The following is a 13,259-nucleotide window of genomic DNA, read 5'->3' on the forward strand; positions in this document are numbered from 1 at the left end:
TAGAGTAAGATTTTTTTATTTGATAATTTTAAACACCATCACAGTTACTTTTTTTGATAAGAGCAATAAGTTAGGTGGAGACTGAGGATTGGATCTAGACTTTTACCTTCCACAGAAGGAAAGGCTTCTGTATATGGAAGGCTTTGATCTATCCGATGGATCCCAGTAGCAGAAAGAGGCAGGTGACATTTTCCAATTTTTCCTACCTCCTGCAGGTCTCCCAGCCCTCCAGAACAGTGTGAGGGGGCACTGGGGGCTGCAGAGAGAATTGCCAAAATTTGTCTCCAGCATCTCTATCTTCAACAGGAGAAGCGAAGTCTGGATCCAACACTTTTAAATAACTTCCCAATATCTTACTAATGGCGGGGGTGGGGGGGGGAGCCTTTTCTTTTTGTGAAACTTTTCTTCAAGCTAAATGGCAACTGCTGAAGTAGACACACCTAAATCCATCTCTGAACTGCCCTTAACAAAAGGAAGTGGAAAACTGGAATTGTATTAGAATGCATTTGTTACCACTTCAAGAGATACAGATAACAAGAATGAGCTTGAGAAAAAAGGTTAAAGCCACTACACACGTGGGTTTGTTTTACAGAGAGAGAATTTATGAATAGGAAAAATGATCTACCCTGTCATTTTCCCACAAGCATACAGGTTGAATACACAGGCCGACAAATACAAAGTTGCAAAAGAAAATTGTTCTTTAACACAGACCTGCTTTTAGCGTAATCATATCTAACCTCTTCCTCAGACTAGCTTCTGAATCTCTTTCTCTCAAAGTATTAACAAATTAATCCAGGCTTAACCCTACCCACCACTTCCTGAACATTTGAATTTGTCACATTTATTTTGACCATTCCATCCCAATAAATTGTGTGGGCCAGAATCCAGAGAGATTATCTGACCATACCAAAAGACCCACATGCTCCCCAGGAGGACTTCACTGAAGGGCAGCATCATCTCATTTGTTTGCCATGCAGTGCAGGGAACTGCTGTACAAAAACAAAGTAAGTCCTGTTCACACAATGACTTCTGCTAGTGCAACAGAACTTCCCCTCCATTTCCTTCTCCTGCATGTCTCCCTATCTTTTCTGGACACTCCCCCAACCCTCTGAAACAGGGAGAGGAAAAGGAAGGAAGGGAAGTGCATTGCACCAGTGGAGGTCCTTCCACAAACAAGACAACTTCACTGGCTACAACCCATTATCTCCAGTTAGTCTACATCTCTTATCTGGGAGGCTAACAGGGCAGTGACATCCTAAACAAATTCTGCACACATTTAATGCCTATAGCACACCCCACATATACTGTAAAACTCAATAATTGCTAATGCTAAGAAAGCCTGTAACTGACTATGGAACCTCATGAGCATTGGGTTTCCCCTTATTCATCTACGAGAAGGCAAAGTTCTCCATTGTTCACATAGAATTTTCTCAGAAAAGAGACTGGAAAGGACTTCTGCATCATGGCAAAGTACTACAACAACTAGCTGCCAATCTATATACTACACTCCCCACAGCATGGCCACTCAGACAGCCTCTACACTGCAAGTGTTCTGCACCTGCAGGTCTAGAACAGCTTACAATGTGCATATCTAACACTGCTTGGAGATCTTCATGAGTCTTCACTGCTGCTGGATATTCCTAGTGGTACGTGGGGGATGGAATGTAGGCTGTCCTCAAAATGAATAGGTGGTTTGCAGCAAAGTCCATGAAGCAAGTGTAATATATAGACCAGCAGTAAGACAAGTCCGCTCACCCTTTGGGTGTGGCGGTGTTGTGGCTGATCTTGATGCGCTGCGCCACACTCGGGAGGAAGCCCTGTTTGTTGGGGGCTTCCCAGCTGGCGAGGCAGCCAGGCCTAGTCTCACTGGCTGGACCTTGGTTTCAGGCCTACCCAAATTCAGCCAATCAATGGCAGGCCTGTGAGGTGGACACCTCCCTGTGGGTGGGCCTGTGGAAACATCGGATTCCCCCAGGTCCGCTCCTGAGGAATAAAAGGCAGCCTGTCTCGGCCTCCTGCTTGCAGTTCTAATGGCTTACACCACTGTTACAAAATACTTCAAATGAGTTGATATCATTCTTGCGTATCTTCTGTATAAAAGGAGTGCACTATAGCAGAATGCTGCAGTAAATATGACAATGCACTGAATTATGTGTGAATTCATTTTGAATTCACTCAGTATGAACAGCGCATTGGCTGCTGCAAAGCACACACTGTTGAGTAAGTACACACACACACACACACACACATACATTTTCAAGTAAAAAACCACCAGCATCTCATAAACTCTCTCTCCAGTTGTGCCAGCCTTTTGTCCAAGACTCAAGAAAATATACTTGAAAGTTTTAGCAAAACTGAGGGCACCAGCTGAATTACTATACAAAGTTAACAACTGATAGCAAATCATTTTTTGCTTTTTTGTTGTTGAAAACGTTAATTAAAAAAGAATATAGATGTAAAATTATACATTCTATTAATATTTGCATTGCTCACTTTACATATTTCAGTTTCCATGGGTGATCCAGTCCCATCTCAGGTGCAGCACCCATGTGCAGAAAAGGGCTCAAAAGACCAATTTCTCTTCACTCCCTCTTTGTGTATTTGCACAAGCTATTATAGGAAATTGGAGGTTTTGTGCATACCTCCTGCTCTCCCTCTCTGCATGACACAAGTTACTCAAGCTCAGAGCATGAGTAACTCATGTTTAGGCAAAAAGAGTGAAAGGTGCTCCAGATCTCACATTCCACTTAATGGCCAGCCATGCTTTTGCTCTTAAGGAGGGAAGTAGAGGCTCTATTGACCTCTATGATAATCCTCTGTAGTTCACAGATGCTTCATCCGCAGTGGGATAGAAACCAGATCACATTCAAAATATTTCAGTGCCCACACCCTAAGTTAAAGAGAAATATATATATTTGAAATAGTAACTGGACAATGTTTGCTTGGACTAAGCTACATAATAAAAGGACAGTGACATGCAACTATTAGCAATGTTTTGTACCTGCCTTTTGCTGTTTGCACGGGATTCCAGAACCATTGAAATTTTGAATATTTCAGTAAAATTTTATCTGACTGATAATCAGTAGTAACAAATGTATTAGAAACCCTGAAAAAATAGGAAAAGATTTCATTATTCCTACCTAAATGCTATGTGCTTCCGAAAATCTTCCTTTTTAAAAAAAGAAGCTAAAAACACCCACCTGCCTTTATTGCATACATCCAAACTTTTAAATGAATGCAGCCCTTTAAAAAACCCAACCAACCACAAATCATATATATATATATATAGTTTCTAAAAATACATTGGCTCACAATCTGGCACTTTAAAGCATTAGGACCTATTAACATCAACAGGAATTGAATGCAGTTGATTGTGCAGGGTTGTAACCAATGCCAATATACAATGTCAATATATAATATAGTATATTAAAAGTGCTGTTTATATAAACAATTGTTCTTTTTGTACAAAACTTTTTCTGTGCAGTTATTATTTGTAATGTGTGTTCAAATAAAAAATAAACAGGAGAGAAAGCTAATGTAGGGAAGTCTTCCTCCTCGCTGCTCTCTTCTTCAGGTGGTTGTTACGGGTTTGTATCAGGGATCAGCGTTCATTTACTGCTTTGGCTAGTTTGAAGAGAAACAATGAAGTTAGATATTATTCCAACAGGTTTAGCACACACATCCACAAAAGGATGAATCCATCAATATCCTTTAACGGCATGCTAATGGATGTTTCATGAACACTAGGTGCTTCAGAAAGTTTGTAAATGTAGCCAGATAACATACTGCTTACAATATACCTTGATACTACGTAGGCAATGGAGAATGCAATCAATACTTCCCCTGTTCAAACTAATTGTTTTGCTTCACCTCTAACCTGAAGTTTCTTAGTCTTTGAAGAAGGAAAGAGGATATTATCAGTGAAGCTGAAGGCTTGTTTTGGGTACTTTTACTCATTGAGATATGTCTATATTATGTGAAGAACACTGCCCATAAAACCTTTAAAACCATTTTGATTAAATATGGTGAGTTTTGGTGATCAGGATTAAGAGTATACTAAAGGGGGGGAAATGCCCATCTCATTCCCATAGCAGCTTGAGGAATTCCTGAATAATGTCCCAGTGATTTATTTGTTCTTTTTAATATCCTCCCCTCCCTCCCAAATGGGAGCACAGAGCAACCAATGTCATAAAACAATATGGGACAGTGATCTGTGACAGTGTAAACAGTGACTTCTGGGCCCTTGTTAATATTTTCTTCAGGTGATTTCCTAAGATTTAACAGTAAAGAGCTCCAAAATTATAAATAGTGCTCATAACACAAAGTTCTTTTGAAATCTTATACTTTCTGTACTGATACTTCTCAGAGTGAGATATTAAGTTAGATCCTGCCAAAGAAGGAACCCTTAAAATTATAAATTGTGAAATTGTAGGTAGAATTAAAGAGGAGTTATATGTCAAACTGCACCATGGTAGAGAATTGGGAATACAGAGGGAAATGAAATTTCCTTTTGTAGAATAATTACAATTGCTATAATTGTGGCAAAAATAGATCCCTAAATTCATGGCAAAGATTTCTCATATGGAAAATTATGGAATCAACGGGTTAGGAAAATGACAGAAATCATTTAACATAGAACTATTCCCCCCCCCCCCAGCTATTCTGTTACTTTGTAATTTGATGGAGGCTTTTTCCTAGACCCAGCCCACCAATAAAGGTAAAGGTAAAGGGACCCCCGACCGTTAGGTCCAGTCGCGGACGACTCTGGGGTTGTGGCACTCATCTCGCTTTACTGGCCAAAGGAGCTGGTGTACAGCTTCTAGGTCATGCGGCCAGCATGATTAAACCACTTCTGGCGAACCAGAGCAGCGCACGGAAACGCAGTTTACCTTCCCGCCAGAGCGGTACCTATTTATCTACTTGCACTTTGATGAGCTTTCGAACTGCTAGGGTCGCAGGACCGAACAACGGGAGCTCACCCCGTCGCGGGGATTCGAACCGCCGACCTTCTGGATCGGCAAGCCCTAGGCTCTGTGGTTTAACCCACAGCGCCACCCGTGTCCCACCAGTAGTATGTTTCAATCGGTTCTAATTTTCCATTTAATACAGGAAGGGATTATTTGTGCCATTTAGCACATGTGCTGCATTAGATGCCTTTTTAAAGGTGTAATCTTTAATAGGTTGCTGATGAAACGCCACATCTAAACATTTCTCTTTAAATTTTACATCATAGTGATGAGGCAATCAAAATCCCAAACTCACAGCAATTACTGAACACTTCTATGAGCTCATATATATTTCATAAGGTAATTTTTAATAGCAGGAGGCAGGAATCTTTTAGATCACTAAAGTCTGCATGCATTAAATTAGGGTTACGTTTACACTTAAAGATCAAGTTAGCTACCAACTATGTTAAAACATACAATTAATCACAAAACAAGCAGCCAAGAGCAGTTAGTTCTTACTTTCAAGATGCTTAGACAAATGTGTAGTGAAATCCATTGCTTAAGGGGGGTGGCTGAGGTACAGAAGGTGAGGGTGCTTTAGATGGATAGGTCAATTGCGGAGCTAGAAGGGATCATACAAAGGAATTAGGCACCGTGATTTTACACTCACACACAACAGACTCGTGGGCTGGAATACAAGACAGCAGGGTCAGCAGCCAGTGCAGCTAGGTCTTTTTAGTACTGTACATTAATAAGAATAAGAATAAGAATAAGAATAAGAATAAGAATAAGAATTTTATTGTTTATACTCCGCCCAATTGGTTGGGTTTCCCCACCACTCTGAGCGACTTTCAGCATATCTAAAAACAAAAAACATCAAGCGTAAAAAACTTCCCAATACAAGGCTGCCTTCAGATGTCTTCTAAAAGTTGTGTAATTCTTTATCTCTTTGACATCTGAAGGGAGGGCATTCCACAGGGAGGGTGCCACTCCTGAGAAGGCCCTCTGCCTGGTTCCCTGTTGTTTTTCTTCTCACAGTGAGGGAACCAGCAGAAGACCCTCGGAGGAGGACCTCAGTGTCTGGGCTGAATGATGGGGGTGGAGATGCTCCTTCAGGTATATTGGGCCGAGGCCATTTAGGGCTTTAAAGGTCAGCACCAACACTTTGAATTGTGCTCGGAAACGTACTAGGAGCCAGTGAAGATCCTTTAGGACCAGTGTTATATGGTCCCAGTGGCCGCTCCCAGTCACCAGTCCAGCTGCTGCATTCTGATTTGGTGTCTAACCCATGTTCGGTCTGACTCAGAATGAGTTTTCTGCCACTGGCACTCCAGCCATTTCAGCAACTGTTTCATTGCCCTCAACTCCAGGGAAAACCATGGGGCTGTCTGGGCTCCATGCAATCGGAGAGGGCGCTTCAGAGCCAGACAGTCAATAGCCCTGGTTAACTCCGCATTCCAGTGGGCCACCAGGGAATCAGCTGAAAGGCCATGAGCATGGGATAAAACTCCCCCTATTACTCTCTGGAAACCATTTGGATTCATTAAGTGGCATGGGCGGACCATCCGAATCAGTCCCACTTCCCTGCAGAGGGGAAAGGTCACAGAGAAGTAAACAAATTCTGTGCCTAGGTATGCCAAATTCTGCAACAAAAAAGCCAGTTCCTGCAATGTTAAAAATGGCTGAAAATTCTCCCAAGTTGCTTGTTTAAGCTTTCTGCCTGCACAAAAAAGAGGATGGGGAACTCCACTCCCTGACCTGTAGAAATATTGCTCAGTACTGCCCCCCCTTAAAAAATGTTTTTTCTCTCCACCCCAGCGCTGTGCTAGAGAGGGAGGAACCTTTCCTCTCTTGGCACTGGAGTAGGGAGGAGCTGTTTTCTGAGCTCTATAACCTTGCAGTGACACTATGCCAAATGAGGCAGCAGTGCTTCTGCATGGTAAGTGAAGGAAGATGTGCTCAATTTGGCATGGGGAGAGAGGGGGTGGCACCAGAAGCAGATTTGTGGGTTGGGTGCAGCCAGCAGTTTTGCAACCCCTGCCCTAGTCATGCATCAAAGTCTCAACCTGAATATCTACAGAATTCCTGTTTTGTGCCTCAACTTTTCATGGCTGATGTAAAGCAGGCAGTAGGACTTTGCAATCATGCAAGGTTTTTTAAAAACAAACAAAAACAAAAAAACAAAAAACAACAACTCGTCAGTCAATATTTACAGGAATTACCAAATAAACCTGGCTATTATATTTTGGTGATTTTATTGTGTTGTGATTCAAAATTGTTGCTACTTTTCCTGAGTATGGGATAGAAACTGAAATCAGTAAATAAAACATAAAGCCACCTGGGAAGGCTGCAGGCCCTGCTAGACAAACTGAGAAGAATGTGCTATATTAGTAATGTACTGAAGCACTGAGCTACAAGGAAAACGTAATTAGCGATAACATCTTCATCTGCTGTTTCTGGCTCATGCTGTTTGTCTAACGTACATTGTGCAAATATTAAAGTTTTTGGTTTTACTATACTAGGTTCTATGGAAATTAAAACCACTAAAATATCAATTATAATTTGAAAAATCGAATGCATTCACCAATTTTAAATCTTGGAACGGTACTACAAGTTAGTCCAGATTCACTACTTCATTTTTATGCCTTTTCTACTTGAACATTCTACATATATGGGCAGAGAAACAGATGAGAAGATGGAGTGCAAGATATAACAGTTAAACATAGGCTTGCAGGGAATGGGAAACAAAGATGGAATTTTACCCCTTGAGTAACGAATCATTCAGCACAGTCTGATCCATTTCGAAGCTGTATTGTGCAGGCAAGTACAGAGAGAACCTGCCAGCTCAGCTGTACACACAGGGGCTGCTTTGAGATCATGCTGAATAATGCAATTTAATTTCCAGTCGTCAAACTTCTATCCAGCTTTTTGCAATAAGTTTCCAGGCTGTTTAAAAAAATAGTGTCCCTAACAACTTGATACAGTATTTGCCATTTCAGTTCTAAATCAGAGTAGGAAAAATTTCGTGTATTAAAACAACAATGTCCTGCTACTGCTTTAGAAGATATGGAACCATGGTAGAGCGATTCCCAGTAAATATATATCTATATGGCGTGTAATTGCACCCCCCCCCACTCATGACATTGCTTCTGATTGCTTCAAGGTAACACTGTGCTCAACACTGATAGCAACCCATTTATGTTGTGCAGGTGAGTCCATGGTGTAAATCCAGTGTCTCACAACTACACTGGAGTGCATTCAAAGAGCACTTGCCTGGGTATACCCCAAAGGGTAGATATGGCCTTGCTGTTGTTCCTGGTATGTACTGCAGTCCAGAAGGAACACAAAACCTTAGAAGTTTGCAGCCACAGGATTAAAAGAACATATTGTCAAAGCCATTGCTTTATAAATAACTGAGCAATACCTGCCACCTCCTTGCTCCGCTGAGAGGCTTCAGAAGCCAGTGCGTATGATATGGTAATGATGCGTTCTTGCTCTTGCAACTGTGAATCTAAATTAGCAGAGTTGTGTTTGTCCTGAGCTGAAGGCTGGAGGTTGTGCATACTAGGGCAAAATACAAAAACACCACATTAACTTTAAGGCATATGCTACACATGTACGCAAACATTTTGGTATACTGCTTGATTGTAGAAAAATATAAAAGGGTCACATGCACAAACATACTCATTTCCAGAATGGCAAAGTCCTCAGGATCATGATACAATTATGAAACTCTTGAAGCTGGGCATCCAACAGTAGACTGTAGTCTTTGGATCATGTTTGAATGTTTCATTTGATTTCAGTTGATAAAAGGACTTGTTAGCACATACAGAGAAACATGTTCTATTGTTATTTCGACTGAATAACCAACATCTGGTTATTAGCAACTGTGGAGCAGAAATGAGCTGAAATGTTATACTTAGTTGCTGAATAGTCTCCAAATTCCAGTGGAAAAGCACAGTACAGTCGTATCTCGTAAGTTGAATGGAATCTGTTCAACTTCCTAAATGTTCGGAAACCAAGGAGCGGCCAATCATAAGCTGTGGAACCCACGTCAGACGTTCGGGTTCCAAAGAACATTCGAAAACCGGAACACTCAGTGTTCGGGAGCCAAAACATTTGACTCGCAAGGCTGTATATCAAGTAGCCCTGTGCTGCCAGGACAGCCAAGGCATGGGGCTCTGTGGTGCTACAAATAAATAAATAAATAAATAAATGTACAGATATATTTTCAAAGACCTGAAACAGAAAGTTCTTCTGTTCAGCAGAAAGTAGAGCTGGAGAGCTGCTTCCTCTAGAGGAGGAGAATAGAGCTGCTGTTCTTTTTTATTTTGTTTTGCCTGAAAAATTGAGTCACAGTGTAGTAATTAATATTTGCTGTCCCATTCCAACCCTGCACCTCATGTACTACAATGAAGTTTCAACTGTGTTCTCTAGCTTCCACCAAGTGAGAGACATTAGCTTCCTACGAAAAAAACCCAGTCCGTGGGAGCCACTACCTCTGGCTACACTTAAATTTTAAACACAGGAGACGCTCCAGGGAACCCTTTCAGTTTACTATTCACAGTTCTTGCATTGTTCTCTTGGCATCTTTGGGCTCTGGATGCTACTGGAGGCCATTTTATGGCTGTTGTGAGATGCTTCAGAACGTCATGGGGCAATGGGGCATTGCCAAGCAATGCCCAGGGTGGATCATAGCAGTTCAGCCTTGCCTTGCTTCCAGGCTGTGCATGCAGGAAGGTGAGGGAGATGAGCAGTTCAATAGCAGTATTCATTAGCCTATTTTGCTGCAGTGTAAGCTGCAGGGAGAAGCCCAGAACTGGAAACTGTGCCAGGAAAAGGAGGTCATCTCTCCTCAGCAACTCTTCAGACTTAGGGGTTAAAGAATAGTTTTAAAAACCCTCTGGGATGAAGAGAAGGATAATTAATTAATTAACTATTACATTTTAATCCATCATTACTTATTTTGACCTCTCTGATCTGTCCTGTTTAATTGATATACAACAAAATATATTTTTATAATCAAAAAGGCTGAAATAAGGAGAATGGCTTTGTTCTTATTGTCAAAGCAAGGCAAGGCTCTATTATAGAATCAGCCTACTTGAGGTTAGTGGCATTGTTCCTAGGAAATTCAAGACCATGAACACTAGCCTCCTATATTCTAGGGAAAGGTTATCACTCAGGTAGGAGATCTCAGCCTCAGACGTATCCTGTCTAGGATGTTCATTCTGTTGAGACTTTAATCTTCCTCTTTAGCAACAGCAGTCTAATCTTTTATTCTGCTGAATTATACCATCAAACTGTTGGCTCAATTCACCTAAATACCTGTCTAAGTCAGCTTCTACCAACTGCCTTCTTGTCTAAGCTCTATGTGGGCTGACATAAATTCTTTCTTTAATATTATCTCTTGTTAACTTGGAGAAGAGGCTGCAGTGGTAATCTGGGCAAGACAGTGAACTGAATGTATTATATATATTTGTAAATAAATAAAGCTGAGAACCCGACTACTTAAACGTGTTATATGAGTTTTAATGGCTTGATCCTAGGAGCTGCTGTTCTGAACCAGTGATCCCATCATATCTGAAGCAATGGAAATCCTCCCCTGTAGTGGCGCTGGACACAGTTTTAGCCTCCGCTCCCAGGGTTCCAACAGCTCTTGATGCTTCTGTACCTCCATGTGGCAGAAGAGGCTATGCTATGCTACGTTTAGTGGTGGGAAAGCGAGGCAGCTGAGCCACATGTCTTTGCTCACTAGCAAGGGCAGAACACGCTGATTTAAGCTGCAGCAGCACTTGCCATTTCTTGTGTCAGTGAAAGCAGGGCTGGGCTGGGCTGTGTGTTCAGCCTGTAAATAAGAGTATACAGAGAGGAAAAGATAATAAAGAATAAAGCCCTGCCCTGCTTTTCTCCACCTTCTCTCCTCCAGGGGCGGGCCTGACAGGCTCCATAAAGGACTGCTGCTGCTGCTGGGCAGAAAGGGCTCCATTTTTGTTTTCGAAATTGCTTTTATTTTTTATCTATGCCATTTTAAATTGTGATTGATATTAATACTGCATTCTTAGTGTTAGATTTTATGATTTATGTGGAAATTGTTTCCCATTTGGTTGAATACTTTTGGATGTGTTTTATTTATTGCTTATGACTTTTGTTATGTTGGTAATTATGTACCGTACTTTTCGGACCATAACACGCAGTTCCCCCCCCCCCAAAAAAGATAAAGGGAAATGTGTGTGCGTGTTATGGAGCGAATGCAGGCGGGAGGAGCCGCTCTTGCTGGCTTTTCGGCAGCCTCTCCTCTCCTCATCCGTCGCTGGGAGGGAAGCCGGCAACAGCTGGGCGCAGCGTGTCTGCCTGCTTGCCGGCTTGCCTACTCTATGGCTTTTCTGCAGCCTCTCCTCTCCTCCTCCGTCGCTGGGAGGGAAGCCGGCAACAGCTGGGCGCAGCGTGTCTGCCTGCTTGCCTACTCTATGGCTTTTCTGCAGCCTCTCCTCTCCTCCTCCGTCGCTGGGAGGGAAGCCGGCAACAGCTGAGCGCATTCAGATTCTCAGTGTCTGCCTGCTCTATGGCTCTCCCTTACACACATGTAAGCGGCTCTGCTTTCTTTACAATGAGCCGGAAGGAGGGACAAAGAGGGCATCCCCTTCCGTCCATCCCCCAGCACCTCACCGGTAAATTCAAACAAAGCGGCTTACAAGGCTCGTGTCCCTGTGTCTCCTCCACCTCTTTTTGCTCCCGTTCGAGGCAAGGCAGCTGCACAAATGTGAGTTCCCCCTCTCTCTTCCTTCCCTCCCTCCCTTCCTCTTCCAACTTCAAACAATATTGGGGGGCAGACAGGTAAGCCCCACCTCACATACCACAATGGGGGTGGGGGATGACTCCCTCAAATATTTAATGGGGGGGGGTGAAGGCACCTAGGCCCATAGGAGTTGGCTGCTTTGCCTAGGAGTTGGCTGCTTTGCCTTGTTTATTAAATAGTTTAGTACAACATTTGATTCAGAATATTTTTTTTTCTTGTTTTCCTCTAAAAACTACGTGCGTGTTATGGTCAGGTGCGTGTTATAGAGCGAAAAATACGGTAAATCTTGTCATGCTGTAAGCCGCCTTGAGCATTGCTTTAACTATGGAAAGGCCCAGCATAAATAAAATGATGATGATGATGATGATTCACCATATTCATTATATGCTGTGGGTGGTGTAGCTGCATTGCTGTTCCAACTGTGGTGGTGAGTGCTGCCTGTCAGAACTGGAGTGGTGGGGAGGGCAGGAGAGCACCATCTTGGTAGCAGCAGTGGGGAGAGGGCATCTGAACTTGCTGCCAACCTAGTATCCCACACTCTAGCTCTGCCTGGCAAGCAGCACTACTCCCCACCTCACATACCGCAATTGATTCAATGCAAAAAGTACAATTAGTATTAATTGTAGTATTAATATATTTCTATAAGTTTCTGTACTATGATCAAATGCATATAACTCTACCAAGACTGCAGCAGTAGGTTCCCCCCCCCCCCATTTCTAATGTTAAAAATGAATGGGAGTAATATGTTTATAAGAATCTGACCTTGACTTTGTAAGAATATTCTTTATTTTTTCTGCGTTACGGTGCCTTGCTGCTAATTCTTCTGGAGTAAGGGGTTCTTCAGGTTCCAGCTCAACGTATCGCTCTGGAATTGCAACCTTTTCAGGTTTTGACAACTGGTGGTGGCAGGGAGAGAGAATCATAAGTGATTAATATAGCTCATATGAATATTACATTCAACTGAAACAAAACTGTTCAAATCAACCACAGGAAAAAAGCAGGGCAAAACAAGAATTTTAACACTTCCTTATGAAAATCGTAACATAATATACTTGTGGGCCAATTTTTTTCTGAAAACAATGTTTTGATAAAAACAGTAATTCCAATGTTGAATTGCTAACACAAACGACAACAAAGTTTAGCTGTATGTTAGAAAAACGGAATTAAATATGATGGAATTTCTCCCATATGCACCTAATCCTGTTCTCGAGTTCATAATTGGAAATCCTTCTGCATCTAATGAAATGAGGTAGGTGCGATGAGGGAGAAAGCCCGTATTATAGTCTTTTGTTGAAAAACTTTTTACTTTCCCAAGAATTTTAATTTAAAACAATATTTTTTATTGATTTTAATTTCTTGCACCACATTCTTTTCTCCCTAGTGTTTGTTTTTTATTTTTATGTTGCTACATTTATGCTGGATTTACATGCCCTGTGTAATTTGCAGTGTGTGTATATGTTTGTGTGCTTGTGTGTGACACTGACAAACACACACACACAGCATCATGTATTTTCAAA

The 13,259-nt window shown here is 41.9% G+C and overlaps 1 protein-coding gene across 12 annotated transcripts in view; it reads right to left on the bottom strand.

Moving 5' to 3' along the window:
• PLEKHA7 (pleckstrin homology domain containing A7) overlaps positions 1-13,259 on the bottom strand; it is a 172,464-nt gene continuing 159,205 nt past the window's right edge. For 9 of the 12 annotated variants that reach the window (XM_081840187.1, XM_081840185.1, XM_081840184.1 and 6 more), the window contains 4 exons: positions 12,505-12,638; positions 8,371-8,510; positions 5,466-5,568; positions 1-3,624 (listed from right to left, as the gene is read on the bottom strand). In XM_081840187.1, the coding sequence (XP_081696313.1) occupies positions 5,477-5,568; positions 8,371-8,510; positions 12,505-12,638 (366 nt within the window). In that variant the 3' untranslated portion in view covers positions 1-3,624; positions 5,466-5,476. The remainder of the gene's footprint in view (positions 3,625-5,465; positions 5,569-8,370; positions 8,511-12,504; positions 12,639-13,259) is intronic. The other 3 variants (XR_014151124.1, XM_081840183.1, XM_081840186.1) reach the window with 3 other exon arrangements.

This window comes from Podarcis erhardii (genome assembly GCF_964252035.2).
Source record: "Podarcis erhardii genome assembly, chromosome: 1".
NCBI lineage: Eukaryota > Metazoa > Chordata > Lepidosauria > Squamata > Lacertidae > Podarcis > Podarcis erhardii.